Source organism: Maylandia zebra, linkage group LG5 (genome assembly GCF_041146795.1).
Source record: "Maylandia zebra isolate NMK-2024a linkage group LG5, Mzebra_GT3a, whole genome shotgun sequence".
Taxonomy (NCBI): Eukaryota; Metazoa; Chordata; class Actinopteri; order Cichliformes; family Cichlidae; genus Maylandia; species Maylandia zebra.
In genome coordinates this window covers 37,250,329-37,273,367 of record NC_135171.1, presented here as the reverse complement: position 1 = coordinate 37,273,367, position 23,039 = coordinate 37,250,329, and the positions used below count along the sequence as shown (strand labels likewise).

Here is a 23,039-nt window from a genome sequence, read left to right as displayed (position 1 = left end):
ATTCCTATTGAATTGAATGCATTTGTATTTTCTGTGTCTGTCAGATATAGTGTTATTACACTAAAATTAATTAAATAGTAAAGATTAGATGTTTAGCCATTTTTTAAAAGATGAACAGAGCCTGTGTAAGAGCTGATTTGATCATTTCAAAGAGATTTCACAAAAAAACTAAACATTTCTACAGCTCTTTGAATCAGCCAAATGCCCACACCCCAGTGTTAAATCAACTTGTGATGCTCTCACGACCACGCAGAGAGGCTGTCGTTGGCCCACTATCTGAGGGTCACTTAAACTCACTAATAAAGACTTATTCTTCACTATACCTCGTCAATCCTCCCAGCCCCACTGACCCTCTTCTCGCCTGTCCTCCTCTGACCGGTAGAGGTCGCAGCCTAGCAGTTGCTGAGTGGACGGGAACGCATGGATGGATCAGAGCGCTCCCACATGACAAAGCTACAGCGCGTCTGGAAACGAGGAACGGAGAGCGGGCGTTTTGGGAGAAACCGTAGACAAGATCATTTCTTCACCTGCAGCACGCCCGGCTTGTTTCGCTGTCAAACAACTACACTGTTTAGCTTCCTAGTTTCAGAGATTACTGAGGCGGGCATCTGTCTTTTCTTTCCCCCCTCTTTCCAAGTGAACTTTATAGGGATGTTATATATGAGAGCATCAGCGTGCAGTTAGGGCCGAAGTAACTGTAGGACGGATATAAAGACTGAACATCTTCTCGTACTACTTTTTTGTTCGGTTTGATACACAAAAGAAAAAAAAGAGAGGGAGAGAGACGTGTGTGAGTGAGTGTGTGTGAGTGTGTGTGTGTGCAGGAGAGAGAGAAGTCGCACAGGTTTTTTTTTTGGGAGCTACGTTTTCATGCCGTCAGTCTTGCGGACTCTGAGATGGACGTCAGATTTTATCCAGCTCCCCCTTCAAGCGTGGGTTCATGTACGCTACCGACTGACTCCGGTTTGGACTATTACCATTCCAACAAGGTAAACGTTTACGGTTACTTTAGTCGGTCAGATGTGCAGCCATAAGTTTCATGATGTATATTGAATACGCATGGTGGCAGACGGGTCGTATTTTTTCAGGCACGCTGTTTGAAGACCTCTAGTGACAAGTGCTGCACTTTTGGTTCCCTCGGGATCAGTGAGTGACAGGCTGCATTTCCCCGTCAACTTCGTTGTATTTCTTTAATGTATTTGGACTCATAAACTTTGCTAAAAAGGACACCTGCTTTGAGATCGTGCACGTGAGGTGGCGTTTAATTTCAAATCGCTTGTGTGTTAGTGTGAATAAACTGGGGCTGCGTTGTGCTGTGGATGTCCTGTGAGCAGAGTTGGAGCGCACCACTTTATCTGGCGCACCGGAGGAGCTGGTGATTGCTTTCAACAACCAAAACTGACAAATGGACAAAATGAACGTGTGCATTTTTTTCTTGTCTTCTAATATATATAGACCGCCAGAATGTTTTCTATATGATCTAAATGCTTCAGAATTAACTGCGGAAATACACTTTCCAGCTACTTTACAGGGCCAGTGCACTATTATTCCGAAATACAATTATCAGCATTGCGTTGAAATATGAGAGCATGCTATGCGTATTGGTTAAGACTATACTTCTACATGTTGCAGCGTGATTTGGCATTTTCGTCTGTTTTATTTTGCATTATTGCTCGGTAAGATACTTTCCATTAGTACTAATCACTAGTATATTTTGGCATGCTTGGTTATCAACACCTGTATGGACAAAAATTCAACCACATCATTGTGCGCATAATAACTTTTTAGAAATGATTATTCGCCTTTGCCTTTAAAAGAAGCCTTCCGTGTTTGGTTAAAGTTTGATTATTATATTAGCTTTTGTGTTTACATTAACACTGATAAGAAGTGCTGGAAAAATTAACTGCGTTGTACGCACGATTCAGTAGTAAAAGAAGCGTTTATTGAACAACTTGAAGTGCTAACACCTGTCATGGATTATCTATCTCTGAAAACAGGCTCTTTGAAAGAAAGGAAAGAAAAGGCTGCATCTGCAGTAGTGCGTTTTGGATTTTCCAATTCCTTCTTGAATTATGTGGTTATTGATATCCTGTTGATGTTGGGCCTACAGTAAAGAGAGAAGCTTTTTACTCTTGCACTCTGTCCATGGTGGACACCATTGCAGATTCTTTTCCTTGCAGAAAAATGTTTGGCATCTACAAGTGAGAAATGTACATACAGACCTACTTAATAGTCCAAGGTTACAAGTTGCAAGTAATGAGCCAAGTTTCTTTTACTGCGGTGGTCAAGGTAAAACTTGTGTAAACATTTACCAGTAACTATTGAGCAGAACTAGAAGAAGGCAGTATACCCCCAGCCATTCACATTGGTTTGCTTGCCTTAGCACCTGGAAGAAAGCCAGCAGGCAGTTAGCTTTTGCTGATGACAAAGTGAAACATTATAGCTCAGTACAATATTTGAATTGTTAATCTATCCTGTTCATGCACACAGTCACCTGTATGTATACATGTCCAACACATGCGGTTAGCTGCCTGTGGACACACTCTTCTACACCAACACTCACATACTTGGAGAGAGATTTGAATCACAATACGCGAATGGTTTACAAGGATTGCAGTTATTCCTCAACTCCTGACTCACTGGGACACCAACATCAGTCTTTAAAATCCAAATGAAGTGTTCATAGTTATAGCTCGATTTTGTTTTACACGTTAATTTAGTCTATCACTAGAAGCAGAATTCAGATAGAAGTACTTTTGTAATCTTTTTGTGATTTTGAAAAAGTTGTATAATTGTGTGTGTGTGCGGTTAGCTAAACACATACACTGTAGGCAGACAGAGTAGCTGCAGATGTGCTATCTACTGAAGATCACAGTAGGACCTTGTTGTTTCTGACTGAGGCTGCGTCCCAGCTCTTGTAGTATTAACACAATGAACTGTATTGGTTATCATGATTCAGCAAGCGTAGAGGCTGTTGGCCCGGTAAGGAGCAGGTTTGAGTTTCAAGGACAGAATCATATAACATTGTCATTACTAAAGTAACAGCTGTGACCATGATGTAAAGCGACACATTATCTGCACTGTACTCCTGCTTCTACACGTAACTGTTGAATAATGATACAGGATCTTTATAAGACATTTTTGGCAATAGTTCATCTTACTGGCGCCTTGAATTCACAAGTATGGAGTTGACCTGCTGGAGTGGCTCAGTATTAGAAGCACCGCAGCTGTTTAATGCCACTTCAATCAGCAAGTGAGGAAGCTGATTTCTTTTTTTCTTAAAGTCAGATTCACAAGACAGTTAGTCATTGCTGTTGATTTTTTTTTTTTTTTAATTTTTCCATGGTAAATTGCAAACATAATTCTAAGCAATGTTAAGAGCTGCATGTTTTCAAATAGGCACAAAACTCCCAAACGTGGCCTCCTGAAGACATTCACACCGATATATATATATATATATACAGCTTGTTTGACAATCACTCGTGTAATTATGCATTACAGTACAGTATTAAATACACCAACCAGGAAGTGCACATAATACAAAGTGGGACAGTTCACATATAAAAAAGTGTATGGCTTCCTGTTCTAGTGGTGTAAAGTCAAATCTATTTCTGAGGGTGACTGTTAAGCTTTGTGTGAATGACTGTAAATTGTGTGCACACACAATGATCAGATCTCTACTCTATTTTTCTACTTTTTTTTTTAGAAATCAGAAGCAGAGGAAGGAAAGATTGTTAATGTAATGCTTTTATTCAGGGACAGGTTGTTAAAACAGATGCAATAAAACATTCTTGCAGCACAGATTGCCTTCAGGAAGGTTACAGTGCTCAGTTTTTGTTAAAATATGTTACATGAGCTAACTTCCAGGAACCTCATCATAGGTGTTTTCATTATTTGGCCTTTTCTTCTGTGTTATAAATGGGATGGGCAGAATACAGTGTAGTCAGTATATATAGCTAGCACTGCAACCTAAATACTGTAGTCACTGTGTTAAATCAACACCTCTTTAAAACAACTGTAAGAACTAAAACTGAGCACTGTAATCTGAAGGTAGGATTTATTGCATGACTGATGACTACATTAATGCTAACAAACTGACAAGAGAATGTAAGCATCACCCAAATATTTAATCAGAAGGTTATGCTTTAGTTTTGTTTTTCAGTCAAGTTCACGCTCAAAAACCAAAAGGATAAAGATATTCTTTAAAACCGTTATGATGATTCTCTGCAGTTCATTGTAAAAACAACCTGTGCGCCCGTATTTCAGAACAATGCAAAGAACAACACATGAGAAAAGCATCGATTTGTGTTTTGTTAAGAACCCCACGGCTCTGTTGCTCTTCTCAACTCCATCCAACTTGCATTGTCCTGCACTTGCACAATCACTGTGAGTCATCTTTACTTTTCGCCCAAGATTTCTCCTAATCTTTTTGAAGCCTCTCTGTATCTTTCCTCGCTGAGTGGGAGGCTTGTTTGTTCAGCGTACACTCAGCTGTGTATACCAGCGCTGAAGGCCACTTCTTCGCAAATGCCTGTTTTAGTGGGAGACTATTTGTCAAATGCATTATGACTTGTGCATACCCCGAGGCAGAATCACTCCGGTGAAATGAAGTTGGATAGATTACTGTAGATGTTCCACTTTCCCCTCATCCCTTTTCCCTCTAACAACACAGTGCCCAAGAGGGAGCCTCTCGTGTAATTATACTGTAGTTATACTGTAGGTTTATAATTCGATGGTTTGCAGATGTTACTCTTTACATAGTTGCAGTCTGTTCCAACTCACTATCAGTTATTTAGAGATTTTATTTAGGGCTAAATGCGTGCACGTGTGCGTATATTTGCATGCGTGCAAAGTGCAAATCTAATTGCTAAAACACTTTGAGGTGAGCTGTATGTATGAAACAGGTTTTAAGGTATACCTCATTTATACATTTATCTTATGTTTAATCTTATGCCCTATTTTACATCACTACACGAATACACATTACCATTAGCTGACATTCATCCACTCGAAAAGCAATGAGGCCAGCTTTTGCAGAGCACGTACCACCCCTTTTTAAGTGGTTCGTTCCATTTCCAGTGCTATCCAAATCACTGTATTAGTCACAGGATACTTCAAAGTATGGACAGGCAAAAATATTTTCCATTTGAATTCTCAGAATGTGATTTTTTTCCCCCTCTTGAAAACATGACAGTAATAGAAACAGAAATAAGAAGAGTTATTTCAGCAGTACCTCATTCTGTACACAGAGCGAAGTTAATTACATGGAGGCAAGCATTCTTGGGTCGACAGCATGGACTTGGGGTTTTTCATTGTGCCCATTCATAACATTCTGCTGACTGGCCAGTCCGAGTTGCAATATCCCAACTATTCTCACTGGGAAAATGTTAACCCATGCATGGCTCGCATGCACACCAGAGGGAAAAATGCAGTCTGTGTTGCTGGAACTACAAGTGGCGAGTTTGCTGGTATAATGCAGTTACTGGCAGTCGGCACATGGAATTAAGGCTATGTTTTGGATTTAAAAATCACTAAACTGTCTTTATTGTAAAGTTCTCTTGTTTTATTTTTTAATTTTTAATTTTTTGGTCTAACCACTTCCTGGCTGTATTCATAATGAAGTCTTTCTGTCTCCCCACATCCCCACCCCCACCCCCCTCGCTGTGTCTAACTTCTTCTCTCATTTACCTTCCCAGCAGCAATGTCAAAAGGTTATGGAGGGAAGCTGGATCGCCTGGGGCTGATTGTGTCTTTGAGTTAATGATAAGTAGCTACAGTGTTATTCTCTGGAGCAGTGGGGCTTAGATTGTGTTGTGTGCATGGACTGTTACAGTAGGAGTGTGAGGGTTTTGTTTTGAAACACAATAAAGCGAAATAGAGGTACGACTGCATTTTTCATCTGAGTTAAATCCAAAAGTGTGTTACACGCAGAACCCAAGCTTCCTCGTTTGGCTTCATGTCTGTTTAGCTATGTTTCTATGTTACAGTATAGTTGCATCACAAGAAAAAGCCCCAATCTCGCCACATCAGTGATACTGTAGTTTCTATTCTATAGCTGTATCTGCCTTGGATTTCATGGGGTATTTTAAGGACAGCTATTGTCTGTACAGAGAGCAAATAAGGGGATACAGCTATGCATTACAGGGATTTACCACGATGGACTCGAGTTTAACCTACAAGATAGAGAAGTCAACCAGACTCACAGCACTCCAGTGCTCTGTACTTTATAATCTAGACCAGACATGACTCAGAGCTACTAGAGGTGTTAAGAGGGTCATAAGTCATGTATGGCTGAAAATAGATTCTATAGTTTATCCTGCCTCGTTATCTACTTAATCACCGAGGTCCATAGAAACAGGCTATTTATGTTGATGATTGATTATATTACCAAGAATTGAATCATGACAGTGTATTTTTTAAACTCCTCCCAATATACTTTAGAGATATACTATTGCATTTCGAGTAATTTCTGCGCTGTTATCAGCCTGTAATCTATCATTCAGTAAGTTTATCAGCAGACTGCTTTTAGAGTGAGGCTGATATTAAGTTTTCAGCCTGGGTGACGTGCATGACAAGCTGTAAGTTACTGCAAAACACAGCCGCATCATAAGGTGTCAGAGTAATTTCAATCTTGACGTTGATTACGAAGTGAATCGGCCGAGCCCCGGTTCAACTCGTGCCCCTCATTAAATCACATTAACCCTAATTATCGTCACAGCCCCTTGAAACCAAAATACAACAGTCAGGCTTGACTCTTGGCTCCTCAGCTGGCTGTTGGGTGTGTGCATCATGCACTTGTGACTTGTGTAAAGTCAAGTCCAGTGTGGCAAGGCATTTTAAACTGTCTTCACCTCAGGAGGCCACTGGTTTCTCAGTAGCAATTGCCTTGACTGGCTGTCTCTCCCCCCCTATCACCTCCCTCCTGCAGCCCAGTTTCCTTGTGCTGCTTTATATTCACTTCTTGATTGGTTGGGGGATGGGTGGTGGAATAGCATTTGAGAGGTTAGCTGGTTAGTGAAGGGAGGGGGGAAGAAGGTTGGTGTGTGCATAAAGAAAGAGAAGGGTCTGTAGGTGGAGGGAAACTGGAGAGAGATTTTTAGGGGTACTTTATTTTTCAGCTCGCCATTGAGTCTGTAATGTCATTCAACGATGTGGAAACCAAAATGAGCCTTGCCACCAGATGTGTTCCAGTCCAGATAGCGACTTGAAAGACAGACGTTTATTGTTTTAGTGCATTTGGTGTGGTTCAAACCCAAACTGCATGAAATGCTGATTGATGGATTTCACTAAAGAATGTCTGTGCGTGTGTGCGTGTGTGTGTGAGAGGGAAGCAAAAAGAGGGAGAAAGATCTCCTTTATCTGATTTATTTAACTATTTCTGTGCCCTGTTCTTTGCTCACTGTGCTGACGGGAAGGGAAAGCTGACAGTATTTCAGTGTGCTACAGTAGCATTTCAGAGCAGATTCATCTGCTTTCCATCAGCACTGCAGAAAAAGAAATACAACCCTTGATTCATTCTTTGTTGAACTTGAAGGCTCATTCTTTAAGTCGAGTTGCACTTTTATGTCTGTTGAGTGAGGTCTCTGTATTTCTGTAGACAAAACAAATGTAACATGCTTCAGCAGAGATAAGTATGGCAAACATAGTAGTGAGTGTCATAAAAGCTGTTGCGTAGAAGGCTTTTTATTATAAAAATGAGCCATTAGTAACTTTTGATCTCTTGCTGTGCAAATGTATGTTTTTGGTTCGCCAATAGCAACAGCCAAACTTGTTGCTGACATTTAGCAGCATCCACATGCATGTGGTTTAGACTTCAGGTCAGGAAGTGCGTAGTTCAGTTTTTCGTTGCTACAGTTTTAGAATCCCAACTGTGAATAGCATGTTCCTAATTATCATACAATAAAATTTGGGTTGTTCCCATTGTTTTATGATTAAGGAATCAGCATGCCAACATGGATGCAACAAAGACAAAACATTTTCATTGTGCTGAAATTCTACAATTCCCCCAGCAAGAAAGCTGATCTTCATTAGGATAATTGCTTCATTTCATTCATAAACAAATAGACCACAAAGTGATTATTCTAGATGCTGGAGATTATGAGCACAGTTATTGGACTTGGCAGATTTGTGTAAAGCAGGCTTTGGTACATAAATTAGCGTAACCATTGTACGAGAAAACCATATCAACATTTCAAATAAGCACAGACGGATCTCATCATCTCTCACTTTCACACTCGCCACTCTCCAAACGTCTTAGAGTTCATCCACTAATTTGTTTTTCATTTCATCTCTATAGGAATGTTGTGTTATAGCATATGTTTTGGTACTGTCGTGACTTTTTTGCCAGTAAAGGCTGTAGCTGAAATGGTGGAAGACTAAGGCTGATGGGCAGGAAATGAAACACCAAGGAGAAGAAAGAGTAAAAGGAGAATGGGTAAGAGCGATTTGGGGGATCTTGAGAGGTCAGAGCGTGCAAATTATGACAGAACAGGTCTAGATGTGGTGTTTCTAACATCCTTAGTTTAGTCTGTTAAGGCTCCAAATCGCTATTTAATGGAATGATTCGATTTTTTTTCTTGCTTTTTTGTTAGATGGTAAATTATCACTGTTGACTCAGTGCTGGTTGTAATAAAGATTTGTTGTGTTAATGGAGACAGGAACAGGAAAGTCAGGAAGAATGTACTTGTTAGAGTTGGCCAATGATTTATTCGTTGGCGTTATAGTCCTCCTTTCTCCTTCTGATGGGTGTTTCTTTAGAAAAGGTCAGCAAGAATGGCATGATCCAACAGATTCCATAGGCTAAATGTATAAAAACACTTATAAACAGAGTGTCAAAGAATGCAGCTGTCGGGTTCGCAAGCCTGGGCAAACACGAACAGTTGTCTTAGCTTCCTGAGGCATGTCCTGTGCAAACAGAACTAGAGACGGCTGGTTCAGGTCCACACTCAAAGACCACAGGACCACTGAGAGACACTCAAAGACATACACTCTCTTGCAAGTAGACGTTCTTGCATGCAGTCACATCACACAAATAAACACAAGTGCAAATGTGAGCTCATAGACCACAGAAATGTGTTGTTATGTAGCAACATTTCAAGCCACAGATCACTGTAACTGATACTATGAGCAGCTTAGCATTAGCAGCTGATGTGCGATCACTGTTATTATATTCAAATGATTTGTAGTAAAATGTATCCAAAAGACAGTCTTTTAAATTTGTTTTTAAAAACCTTTGACTTGTCAGTAAATCATTACTGAGTCACTTATGGGTTGCACCGGAAGTTAGTCAGCTGGTTAGACCACCAGCGATTGGTCGTCCACCATGTGCCATTTGTTTCTGTGCCTCCCTGAGCCAAGTGTGTGTGAGATTCCCCTCCCTATCACTACAAACCCACAGTGCCCCCAAGGCCTCTTTTTGCCTCTGTCTTGTAAACCACCTCTGGCACTGTTGGGCTTTGTTCATAATGTTTTCATTGTAGTATTGCCTCACTTTCCAGGAATTATATTCTCTGTGTGTTGATAGCCTGACTTTGCTACCCAATCATTTTCAGTGACAATTTTATGTAGTAAAAACACTTAATCTTACACAGGAGCCACCCTGTAGTAAAATGCAGATGCAAATGCATTTCTCAAGTAGTGCCAAGTCTTATTTGGCATTGCTTATACACTTGCTTTTAATATATGTACTATATAATAGATTAAATAAATAGATAACAGATTTACATTTATGAAAGTTTTTTAACCTTAGCTTATTTTTGATCTACAGTAGCTGTTTATGTCTGAGTACTCTGATGTGTTGGTGCAGCTGAGACTGAGTGTGTTCACAGTGCAAACGCGGCATTGCTGGCACTCCTGGTTTCACTTAATCTTTGACACAAAGGCACTTGCTTGTGGCTGGGATCTCAGACAGATTTAGTGACAGAGAAAGCGAGCTAAGGAGAGAGAGACCTCTGGTTAAGTGAGCGTAGATATCATTTAAAAAAAATTGCTTAAATTACTTTATATTTATTATTTGAGTATCTCCATTCACAGCAAATGGAAAATATGTTTCTATTTGTTATTTATGTAATTCTTGAAGATTGCTGGCAATTATTTGACAAACTAAGGAAAACATAGCATAGCAGGTCTGATACCATGCCAGGTACTTTGGTCACCTCAGGACCTTTTTCTCAGTTGTAGAGTACACAGACATCCGCAGATACCGCCAGTGTGATGATTTATTTGCCTGCCATTTTGTAATTACCCAGGGGGTAGAATAGAAAACATCTCTGAGATTATAGTTTCTCTAAGCATTCAAAAAAAAAAAAAAAACATGATAATAATAAAAAAATAATTCCCAAGAGACTTTAAATAATTTGCCAGTAAGCTCTTTTAAGGCATCTTTTGATGTTTAATCAAGGGCTGAAACATTAATTGGAAATGTTTTCAGCATCGCTGCAGTGATGAAAATAAAAAACAAAAACTATCTGAAACAATTTTTAAAAGAAAAAAATATCTGAATCCAAATTGTCTTGTTATCTCGAGTTGTATTTGTAATTACTGTTGTTGTGTTGGTTTTTTTGTTGTTTAACTTTACCTCTTGGCACCGTAGGCTGTTGTTTACAAAGACTTGCATCCTTAGATGCAGAATTATTGCATTCTGATAAGTAATTAATGAAAAAAAGAGTCTTTTTGAATCTGGCTGGAGGAATTTATCCAAAATGGAAATAGCCACCTCCCATCGTACTTTCCCCAGGATATGCTGACACCATTCATGGGTTAATCACCGTATTTTTGGCAGGAGGAAGGTGTCAGTTCTTTTAGGTATACACCATCTAGTGTTCTTTTAATTGACTTCAGGAGAAACTGTATCAAGACGTGCTGATGAAGTTACAAATTGGCTAAAGCGTCTCGTTCTGAGCGCCAGATCTCCTTGTTCCTTTTGGTTTGGTTTGTTGTACTTTCTGCTGCTCAGCATAATGACGAGGGTGGAAGAGTGGAAGATTTCAATTACTCCAAGAAAGTCAAGGAGGCTGTTGAAGTTTGAAAAATACAACATGAGCTGGTTGCTCTGTGGAGATTGTGCCCATTTGGAATGTAATTAAATTGGTTTGGCTGCTTGCCAGTGAAAAAATACATTTCTTTTTTTTTCTCTTTGCAAATGAAAATGTATAGAGTGTTTTGCTGAAAAATACCTGGAGGGAACAGTAAGCTGTTGAATATTTGTAATACAGCTTGCATTGTGCAGTTGAAATGAGTTTTGAGATGAGTTATCCGTTGTGGTTTCCCCTTTGACATTTCAAAGGTATGCAGCTTTTGAACCATGGATTTACTGTAATCTATTTTTTTCTATTATTGATGTGTGGTTGAGTTATAAAGTGTAGATTGGCTTCTCTGCCATTTCACTAGCTTTGCCATATCAGAAACCACAAGGCCACTGAGCAGCAGCAGACTTTGTAATAATGTTATATACATGGTGACATGTGAAGCAGAGTTGTTGGTCCCAGTCAACACAGGACACTGTGCAAAACTGGTGTTTACTTTACACAAACACTCCTAGTAGACTTCACAAAGTAATCAGTCTGTGGTGAAAGAGATATTTCCGAATTGCATAATTTGAACATGATAAGCACATAAATATGCTGTGAAATTGAGGAACTGCAATTTTTGGCAAATATAATAAACCATAAATGTCATGGTAGCAAATGTTCTCACATAATTTACCGCCCCAGTTTACACTAGACATTACTCCGTTTCTGAAAAACAAGTTTTTAGGTTTTAATAATTTGAATCTTTAACGAGTAACTGAGTGAAAAAGAGAAACTGTGATAACCGTGTTATCATTTCTTCTCCTTTAGTTACGAAGAGCAAAAGCAATTGACATTTGAGATTGTTTTAGCACTCACGGTGTGCAACATGATCTTCCACCTCTTCAAATGACCGCAAAAGCAGCATAAACCTCAAAGATAAAAATAAAAAGATTATTGGTACGTGCACTGTTAACTTTCAAGAGGAAAAGAGAGAGAGGAAGGGAGGGAGGGTCAGAGTGAAGAACCACAAGGAGAGTGTGAGCTGTTAGGTTTGTTAGGTTGTTGTGTGTTTGTTGTGGAGTATTATAAAAATCCAGCCGCTTCTGATCCACTGTTCCCTGATCTGCAAATGGATCGAGCTGCCCAGCGGAGCCATTCTTACAAAATCAGCCTGACATGGCGTTATAATAGCTTTTTCTTGTACGTGTTCTGTCAAATCAACTTAGCTTCTTTGGGTGCTATTTTAGTGGTCACAGAGTCGATTTTTTTTGTCTGTGTTGCAGCTTATCCCCAGAGAGCCCATGGAAATATACTCATATGTCCAATGCCATAATGCCATCGTTTTAGCACTATGACACTTTTGGAAAGTGTACTTTGAAACCAGATCTGTGAAGCGAGGCAGAGAGGTGCTGAGCTGATGAGCTAATTAGTGGGGTCTACCACTGTTGTGCTAATGGCTCTTGCTCATGCATGTGTGTATGTGCTCAGGCTGTTTTTTTAAGGCTTAATCCAGCATGCACACGACAAAGCCTGCTAAGTGAATCAAACGGCTGGGTATCAGTGGAAACAAGGCTCCTCAATGGAACTGCAAAGATAGAGCAAACGGGCACAGATATGCCAATACACCTTTAGGGCATTGACTCTTTGCCATAATGCTTTCATATGCCTCTGAATGCAAAGGCTTTTTGTTGTTGTTGTCTTAGATACATTTCTGGGAAAACATGTATTTGTGTGTGTGTGTGTGTGTGTGTATTTGAGAAAATCTGGACTCAGGAACATACTGTAAAGCTATAAAAAGTAGGTTTCTACTGTTGCAGCCCTGCGATTGTGCAATCAACTACAAAACAAACACGTTCTAGAGAGAGGAAGCGATTGAAAGATAAATCTTTATCTGGCAGGCAGAGAAAAAAAGAGCTTGTTGAGCAATTTTGTAAACTTACACTGAATAAAAATAATAAAATAAGTGGACCTGGACAGCACATTCTCACTGTTCCATATAAACATGCGAGCAAGATGAGGCAGTTCCTTTTCCCAAGCATGCACGTGCTGACATGACACCAGCTCTCACTTTCATTTGTGCTTATGCACCTGCTGACACTCACTGTTATTTTCATTATAGTCGTTGTTCTACATGTTCTTACCACAGTGTGATTGCACACTAGGCAACATGTTTCTAAAACTATATAGAAAAGTACTTGTCAAGACAGCTCAGAGTGAGAATTTCTGGGGATTTGTATGCTTTTCAAACACTAAAATTCACTTTGTTAAAAGGAAAAGCTGCAGGTAAAGTTGTTATTTATGTTACTGCATTGTTCAATACTCAAAGCTGGACAATGGATTGGAGACCACACAGCATCTGTAGCTATAAATACATTTGTTTTATATAACTAAAAGGAAACTAAAGATAGCCCTAGCAAAACAAAACCAACAGAGGCCAGGAAGGCTGACTGCCACCAAGTAATGTCGTGCAGTTCAACTGAGTGAACTCCACCCACCACCTTGCTTAAGCAATCGCACAATCAACAGATAACAAACGGCTAATATTTTTGATGACTGAGTAGTAGTTAGATTGCTGGATTTATCCTCTCAAATCTGAGGTTTTGGTGATTTTCTTAGTTATCTCACTGTGTTTTAGTTTCCCAAAACCAAAAGTAAAAGTACAAATGAGCATTTTAATATAAAACAATAAATCAATAACAAAGTTAATTAAGTGTAATGTTGTATTGTTGATATGGTTATATAATATTGGTGCATTTAATATAATCTTTTATAAATAAAATCCCTCTTGCAAAGGTTTCTAACTGAATGAAAAAGACAACTGAATTGCACTGGAAGCAGGATGAGAACCACATGCAAAAAATTCACAAACTATCCAGTAATCTGTCAGAAACACTATATTCAAGCCTGCTTGTGTGCTGTTTGCATTTAGATGATCCCCCCATTCCTGACATCCTTTCATAATTAAATGAAATTTTCCGTAGTCCTTCAGCTTTATTTAGTGTATTTGGCAACTACAGTCATTAAGCTGCACAAACATACCAAAGCAACAAAGCAACACGAAGAGTAAGCAGGTCTCATGTATGGCATAGAGGCGACAAATAAGCTAATTGGGGATTAACGGTTAATGACTGAACGAGGGAAGACAAGTGCCGAACCCCGTTTTGTGCCAAAGTCTGCAGTGATGTTTTTTTTCTTCCTGGCTCTGTTCACCTCACCTGCCATGCTTTTGTTCCTATTCCTCTGCATTATCATCCTCTCAGTCCCACTTAGCCGGATTTCTTTTCTCTCCACTCTCTCATTTTGGTCTCTCTCTGTCTCTCTCGAGCTGATTCTCATCCTGTATTAGTTGCAAATGCAGAACTAAGTAGCTGTGACAACATTCTCAGATGCTCCAGCTGTCACAGATTTATTGAGTTATTAAAGTAATGTACTGTGATTAAAAATGCTAATTTTCCCTGAATCGTATGCCAGCTTACATATTTTTTTTCAATAGCTGATTTAATTACATGGAAAATGAAACAAGGGTTGATGATTCAATCTTTGCAGCCAATTGCCTCGCCATACAAAAATGAATTACCTCATGATACAGAATTATTGTTTGAGCTACAAAAAGTGAAATGACAGTGGAATTGTATAAATAATCAGAGCTTTTTTGGCGTTGCGTTGTGCAAGCTGTGGCGAGCAAATGCTCATATTATGCTCATATTTGAACCATCAAATATATTAGGTTAGTTAGCATTTTGCTTATACAGTATATAATCTCAGCAATCTTACCTCAGGCCACAATATGAAAGCAAAGCTTTGAAATGAGTAAAAAAAACTGATCCATTAAAATCCTTATCTCAATGCTCAAGTGCGCTCAGAGCATGTAGGATAGTTCTGGTTTTTATATTTAAAGCATGGATTTTAAATAACGAGAGAAAAAAGTTTCTCCGACCAATATTGTTTGAATTGTGTCCTCGTCTATTCGGAATAATTTCCTTTCCCCTGGGGGATTTGTTCAGAGTGCTTTCCTTGGCTCATTTTGGCCTCTCATTATGCATTCATGTATTCGTTTATATAATGCGGCACGCTGCAGCTTCATTGGACAAATCTCAGTTGTTTTGGACACCATTGTGTATGATACACGAATAGTAACATTTCTTTTTAACTGGGTGTTCTTTAGTTTTACTTCCCACAGTCTATTTCTCCTGCTTAAGTGATTTTGCAAATTATGCAAGACCTCTTTTAAACATCACCAGATTGAATCAGCTACTGAAAAAGTAATTTTCATTTAAATAATGAGATAGAACTTCTCCCTTGATCGCTTGATCTTTGCAGAAAACTTTTGCTGAGCAGCGGATCACACTGTGCCCTTATTCCAGTCTTGTAAAATCTTTGCAAGATGGGCCAAACAGCATCATACATTTTTTTTGAATCGCTTCCAAATTTTCAGGGTTCCGTAACAGATTGAATAGTACCTACTGTATAGGTGAGCTTGTCAAATATCCATGATCATGTCACATATCTTTTCCACTCTGGAAAGGATTGGGTTGTATATGGAGTTCAGTGGAGTGAGTGGCTCCAGCCCTCCAGATGTCCTAGACATAACAGAAGCTTGTCAGCTCTGTAGCTGGGCTCTAAATGGGTCACTCTCCTTGATATCACACAGCTACTTCACAATGACCCCACTGTTCGCCTGATATTACAGCACACCAGGTGGCTCACTACGAAAGTCATGGCTAGACAAATATGGACTGCATATGCTTGTAAAAAAAATCCTAATATCTGACTGCTGATTTCAGAATTAAGGTATGAACATGACCTTTATTCTTGCACCAACTTCAGATGATAGAAACCTCTATGCATGTTTCGTTTCATTTCCCCTCTTCCAGCATTGTGTGCATGGCTGTATATAAGATTACATACAGGGAGCTCTGCAGAGCAGAGGAGGCAGTAACTAAACTGAGGGTGAAAGGGAGAGGGTTGGGTGCATGGCAGTTCAGTGATTTCTGATTTATGGTTTGATTACAGTCTTTCCATCCTGCTGAAGACTGGCTGTATTTGCCTGCATCACGTGAACTTTTTCCTCACATGGCCTAGTCATGCAGCAAGCTCTGGCTCATTCTGCTTCTTGTCAAAATGAAACATACATATGCACGTATAGACTTACATCTGTGGGATGGCATTAAGCCACACACAGACGCACACGCACGCACATTCACACACAATGATGGCGAGATAAAATGGAGAATTGCTCTTTTAGTCAGCTGAGCAGTCTTCTCTCCTGCAGCCTGGCAACCATTCAATACAATTTATCTCTTACTGGGATATAATATTGGTATTCACAAATGCAGCCAGTAAAGGGACAAAAAACAAGCAGTACAATAAGACGGTGTGATTTGAGCACAGGTGTCCACCGTCTTGGATTCATGATATCCCACTCAACTGAATGAAAATCAGCATATTTATTGCTGCAGATATGAATGAGGAGCCAAACTCTCTTCATCTAGAATGTCAGCGCCACTGTTTGCAAGAAGAGTAGCCTTGAAAATCAGACAATGGGCCTTTTTTTCACCTGTAGCTGGCTGGATATTCTTTACTGAGAGCTGCATTCCATTAATAGTAGTGATCAGACCTTGGTGAGAAAGAAACACAGTAGCTAAGTGTTCTCCCTTTATGTGCCATTAGTGTTTTTAACCAGCATCGATCCACCTGCATTTCCACTATGTTGGTGTATGAATAGGATGAAAGCTCCTGTGAAAGAGCCAGCCACTGATATCATGTCTCCCCGGGCGTTCATTAAACTGCCATTCATTCTTGTATTTTAGGCCTCTTACTTTGAATTCTCTTCCACTTCGCATTTTGTTCCATGGGCTGAAGTAGACCGTTTGACTTCATCTTGTCACGGTTATGAAACACTTCAATAAAGTGGGGAGCCAGTATAAAATCTGTCTTGATTTATAGCTTTGGCAGGACAGTTTGATCTGTCAAAATGTAGCATTGTCGTAGTGAAAGGTTAATAGCTGATCAGAGTTTCAATAAATAAGTTCTTTCGATAAAAGAGTCAGGAGAATGTGGAAATTTGCTGTGCACTTTTATGTTATTGCAAAGAACAGATAGTCTCACCTTATCTGGTCTGTAGGGTTTTTTTTCTGTCTTATTGTAGGGTCTATACTTTACAGTATAAAGTGCCTTGAGGCAACTATTGTTGGGATTTGGCACTAAAATCGAATTGAACTGAACTGAATTGAATCGAGAGACAACAGTTTGACTTTATTTATCAAAAGTCTAAAGCACCAAAGCTCCTGTGCGTTCACCTTGGTATGCTACAGACAGCCTGACAGCAGAGTGGAACTGATTGTCTCTGGCAGCACTCAGAAAGATGTGAAATTAACACCTACTTAAAACAGGAAAAAAAAGACCTATCAGAATGATGGTTGAGCGTGCAGCAGCTCTGGCTTCAGCAGGTACATTTGAATATGAACATCCCTGAATGAAAGGTTATGACCCATAAAGAGGGGGAACGATTTGAGCGAAGCGTGCTGAGGGGAGAAATGTCAGAGTGAGAATGGCAGGAAATATGTTAGTGACAAGGAAAAAGCTGCCCCTGGTATTCTAGAGCCCCAATGAGTAAAAATAGGGCATTGGGCAAGAAGGCAGGAAACCAGCAGAGCGAGGCCTCTAGTTGGAATTTCTTCTGGGGAGGAGAGATAAGAGACTTAACTCCCTCCTGTCTGGGCTGGCTGACTTTAACATGCGACATTTGATCACTGATTACTTATGTAGAGATGGACAGAGGAAGAAGAGATTGAAGAATTGAATAAATGATTTGAGCACTGAGCGTGCTGTGAGCACTGTTTCGGTGCGCTTTCTGATGACTTGTCAGTTATTGAGCATTGACATGACATTTTAATTAGGTCAAGACTCGTGATGGAAACCAAAGACCACGCTCACACTTTCATGAGAGCTCTCTCACGCAAATGCACATTTATGTGTGCATATATACTTCACACACTCTCCTGCGCTCATAAACACACTTTGAGGTAATGGCTGAGGGGTGGAAAGTACCCTGTGTGAGAGTCTTGGGTTCCTCAGGTTGGAGAGTGGAAGTTAGACAATAAACAGTGGCCTTATCGTGCTTCGGGCAGAGCTTCCAACCTGATAGTTCCACATATGACTTCCAGCTATTAGAAACAAATATGACCTCTATACCACTTGTCTCAGCCCACTCACTCCCATGAATAAGCAATTATTTTAGGACCCTCGGTGGTAACTTTGTCTCAGCGTTGAGATTTTAGACTGCCGCGTGCATTAGCCTCGGCCCTGTGCTTCTTCACTGTCACTTTACCACACTGATCAGGCTGTTTTATTAGATTTCCCTGTAGTTACGTGACATCACTGACACAAGATTTATTAGGGTTTTTTACAAATCAAATTTCCAGGCCTAGTGGAATGTGAGATTGATGGCCCAGAAAAGGCGAGACAACAAGGTCATTATCATATCATTGATTACAGTAATTTGTACATGGTGTGGCAGTTGTTCATCTGATAGGGCGTTCACTGACAGCTACACAGTTGACAATGTGGCCACTTCTTATAAACTGTGGGTGGTTCAGGAGTTCCTGATCTCGTGCAGAAAGAAAAAAAGTCAGAACGTGGCAGGCATCTACGCAGAAACTAATTATAGTGTACAACAGCTCAACACTTAACATCAACAATGGAGGTCGTCTACATTTATTATTTGCTTTCGACTGTTTTATTCCTGTTCTGAGAGCAAAGAAACATAATTCTGGATAGAAGTGATCAACCTTGCATTGCTTATTTCCTCATGAAGTGTGTCTATTGAATTTGTATCTGTGAGGAGAAAAGACAAATACATTTATCGAGCGTTTGATTTTCTCCCAGCCAACTGCTTTGAGACTCTTATTTTAGCTACTGATTTAAAAAAAATTGAAATACTCATTGAGGATATTAATTCCCTTTGAAGAGATGCGGCCGGAAATCCCGACCTTTAAGATGGTGGGAAAACAGAAGAATAGTCGCTCTGTTTGAAACACGGCGTGGCATAATTAGAGTTTAAAGACACAAGTGGTTTCATGTAAAAGAGAAAATGTGTTACATATGCGCCCTTATGTGTCCTTGTTGTGTCCAGTTACTGTCATATTGAGGACACAGCCTTCCTCCCAGCAAGACTGCAGTGTGAGACAATAACCTAAATACCTGGCGGATTTCAGACTTTCATTCTTTCTCTTTTTCTTTACTTCACTCTATCTTTGTGATCCCTTTTTATTCTCCCCCCACCTCCATCTCTCTCTCCTTCTCTCTCGCTGTCTGTCTCGCTCTTCCTCCTTTTTTTTATGCACCCGCTTACCCACACTCCCTCATGGTCACTCTCTTAAGTGATTGCTACATTTCATCTCATGGTAAATCGGCCATCAGCCCAGTGAGCTATCATTATGCAAATGATGGGCAATTCAATTTCAGCTGGTCGGAGGGGGAATTTCTAATTAGGGTGAGGCACAGCACTCAAGATAGAGAGAAAGATGTAAAAGCAGAGGGAGACAGTAAGGTGGAGAGGTGCTGTAAATGGATTTCATAGGTAAAGTGAGAGGTAGAAGAGAAAACCTAGAAATGAAGGAGCATCCATCCACAAAATTAACGTCTGCATTGCACATATAATCTTTAGTCAGCTATTAGTTGCTAGCATCTTTCTCCTCCTATTGTTTTTCCCCTTTCTTTGATCATTTCTCACCAGTTAATTTTAAAGTACTGGCTTATCAGGTTAGAACATGTTTTCACTGTGGGATCCTCTCCAAACCTCATAATTTAAAAAACATGATCTCTTAAATTTAGTTTAATCGCACTGATACTAAACTTTTTACGATTTCACATGGCGAAAGGGGGAGGACAGTTAGTGCAAACTATAAATACTTATATTGACTGACTCATTTGCCACTTAGGTCATTGTAGTTGTCTCATACCTCATTTGTAGTCACACTTACAAAGCATTTAAGAGGTTTTTATACTCTAAAATATGAATCATGTTCCCTTCCCTGATACATTACAAGAATTTCTTCTCGTTGTGTGAAGTCAGGTTTCAAGTTCTGTCAGTGTGTGGTGTCGCCTCATGTGACTGATGCAGACACTCATTCAGTTGAGAGTGGGGGCGGGAGTGGGGGCAACCCTGCACTGCAATTAACAGATGTGAACTCTGTCTGTAACATCACATTCAGACTATCAGTAGATGTGACAGTTTACTCAAATGCTTCACATGCAGACTGTTGGTTGACGTTACAACAAATGTATGTTTCCTAATCGACTAAAATGCAGGCTTTTGGTAGAGATTGCAATTTTCCAGTGTAGTAGTTCTGAAAGCAAAACACAAAACAAAGCCTTGACAACTCTTCCGAAGCAAGTTCAGACTGAATACTATATTTCATTTAAATGCGAACTGGATGAGACAAACAGTTGTCAGGAAAAGCACAGAAAACACAAAAAGATGTACAGAGATTCTTTGATGCATTAGTGAGTAATATGACTTAGGTATCTCCAGACTTAACGTGATGACGACAATTAATGTATCTGCAGCATCTGCAACTTCGTTTGTTACATTTGACGAATAATGTTTCTTGATGTTGTGCTGCTGTCAGAGTGGACTGGTATTGTGCAGTGGATTTATTTTGATGGAGTGTCTCTTTTCTTCCTATTGTTGTAATGAAGCATTGGGCTTGTCTGTTTTTGTTATTTATTCAGCAGCCCAGAGGGACAGCATGTTTCCTGCAGGGAGAAGAAGAGAGAGAGGAAGAAACAGCTGGTCAAACTTTTTCATCACGATTAATTGAATGTGCTCAATTTACCTGCGTATGAGAGATGTTTGCATTCTTTAGTAGTTTGTGTTTGTGTGTTAGAGCTAAGCAAACTGTCACTTCTGATTTGATAAATCTGTCGGATCAGTTTCTGTTTTTGCACGTCAACATATATCTGAACATGTGTAGGTGTGTGCATGTGTTGGTTATGACACACACGCTCGCGCACACAGACGCACACACACAGAACAGAGGATTCAGCTGAGATCAGCAGCTCACCCCGGGCTGTCAAATATTCTGTCAGCACAGCCCAAGAATCACAATTGGACTCTTTGGGAGGCATTAATTCAAAGCACCGTAACAATGCTCTCTGAAACCAAATCAACTGCCTGTAGTCAGCATATCAACTCCCAACTAACTCTCTCTCTGTATCTCTCTATCTCCATCTCCCTCTCTTCTGGCTTCCGTTGCACTAACTTTCCCAGCTCTGTCTTTACAGCAATGCCTGTTTTACCCCCAACCCTGCCCCAGTCGTTCTAAGATGTGTGATTGAACTTCTAAATATGTTTTGGAAACCGAGTTTCCTACCACAGATATTGTACTGTAACTACCTCTTGAGCTCAGACCATGTGAAAATGATGTTTCTAGACAAGAATGAGCAAAAATAAACCAAAACACTAATTAATTAAAAACTCTGTGTCTTAAGCTTTCTATCATTTCGAGCAGTGCTCCGCACTGAGGTCATGGTTTGGAATAAACACATGTCGTTGTTGCTTTAGCCAGGTCAGTTACCACTCAACAAGGGCTTACTATGTTTACATACATGAGAACAAAGTATGATGCAAATAAAAGACTGCAAGGTCTGACTACAGTAGTATTAACTAGGAATGCTTTTAGTGTTTGAAGGGTGAAAAGGACAGTTAGAGTAAGTAGAATTTAAAGTGTTTTTTGCATAAAATCCCAAAATATTCCTTTTAAAATTATATTATGCAAGTCACCCTACATTTGAGAAGCTGGAACTTTGAGATTTTCTTTAAAAGAAACAGGTTTAAGAATTGTTTAAAGATTTTTTGAGCCAGTGCCACAGAGTTCAGTATTTATAGCCATAACTAACATAATATAGTTGGAAAATTATTGTGGGTTACACGTATTTCTTACAGTCTAATTGTTTAATCATATCAGCACTACCTTTCATGACTTATTACAGCTATTGTAACAACACGCAGTATGTTTATAGTGCCAGTGCTGACAGCTCAGTATTGTTAATGGAAACTTTTTACAGTATATCACAGTTTTTGCCTTTGAGTTTAGTGACCTATAAAGCCTGAGATTCGGGAGTATTTGCTCTCCTCAGCAATCCTAATTTATTAAAGAATCATTCTGCCCAGTGTCTGTTTGTACTAAAGTAATCCAACCTTTGCATGTTTCATTTGTAGAAAAAAAAAGAAATGACAAAATCCCTGTTTTTGTATTAGCTAAAGCTTCTCCCAGCCATCTGTTTTCTGCCTGTAACACACTAGTTGTGTCCAGTGCACAGCAGAGGTGCTGGTTCTGCTTGTCATCTGTTGGTTGTAACTTGTATCGTTGTAACACTGTGTTTTTTTGTCCTCAGGAAACAGCCTTATAAAGATGAAGGGTTTTGAAAATAATCAAAAACAGAGGATAAAGGAAAATGAAAAGTTCCTTTTCTTCTCTCTGAATCAGAGAGGGCAAGGGCTCTGACTGCACTTTATTAATGCACTCCATCTCGCTCACTTCTGTGTCAGGCATAATACAAAGGGCAGGTGTGTGCGTGTGTGTGCGCACGTGTGTGTGTGTGTGTGTGTGCGATACCGTGAGAGACAAAATGACGGTCGAGAGAGTGAGCTAATTTTTCTATCATTAAGACTTATTGCAGTAGTTATCCTTTGCAAAGGGTGTAGTGTTATAACGTTCCTTGTGGCATCTTTGTAATTGCCTTTGATGTAAATGATATATATATATATATATATATATATATATATATATGTGTGTGTGTGTGTGTGTGTGTGTGTGTGTGTGTGTGTGTGTGTGTGTGTGTGTGTGTGTGTGTAGTTTAATGATGGCTTGTCCTGTGCATTCATTTTTACTGTAAAAGCCTGATTACCTTCACTTTAATTTTGAATGTAAGCTTTTTAGATGATCCTTAACAAAAAGAAAACCCCAAAAAACAATTCTTGATCTCTGACTGAAGACTAAATTCTAAAACTTTTATTTCTGCTGT

At 39.6% G+C, this 23,039-nt stretch overlaps 1 protein-coding gene across 5 annotated transcripts in view; it reads left to right on the top strand.

Annotated features, from left to right (window-relative positions):
• tox2 (TOX high mobility group box family member 2) overlaps positions 1 to 23,039 on the top strand; it is a 103,458-nt gene that overhangs the window by 16,359 nt on the left and 64,060 nt on the right. For 4 of the 5 annotated variants that reach the window (XM_004547653.2, XM_012918205.2, XM_004547651.2 and 1 more), the window contains exon 1: positions 445 to 989. The exons of the other annotated variant lie outside the window; for it this stretch is intronic. In XM_004547653.2, coding sequence (XP_004547710.1) covers positions 897 to 989 — 93 coding nt within the window. In that variant the 5' untranslated portion in view covers positions 445 to 896. Of the gene's footprint in view, positions 1 to 444; positions 990 to 23,039 lie in introns of those variants that run through there. 5 annotated transcript variants of the gene reach the window in all.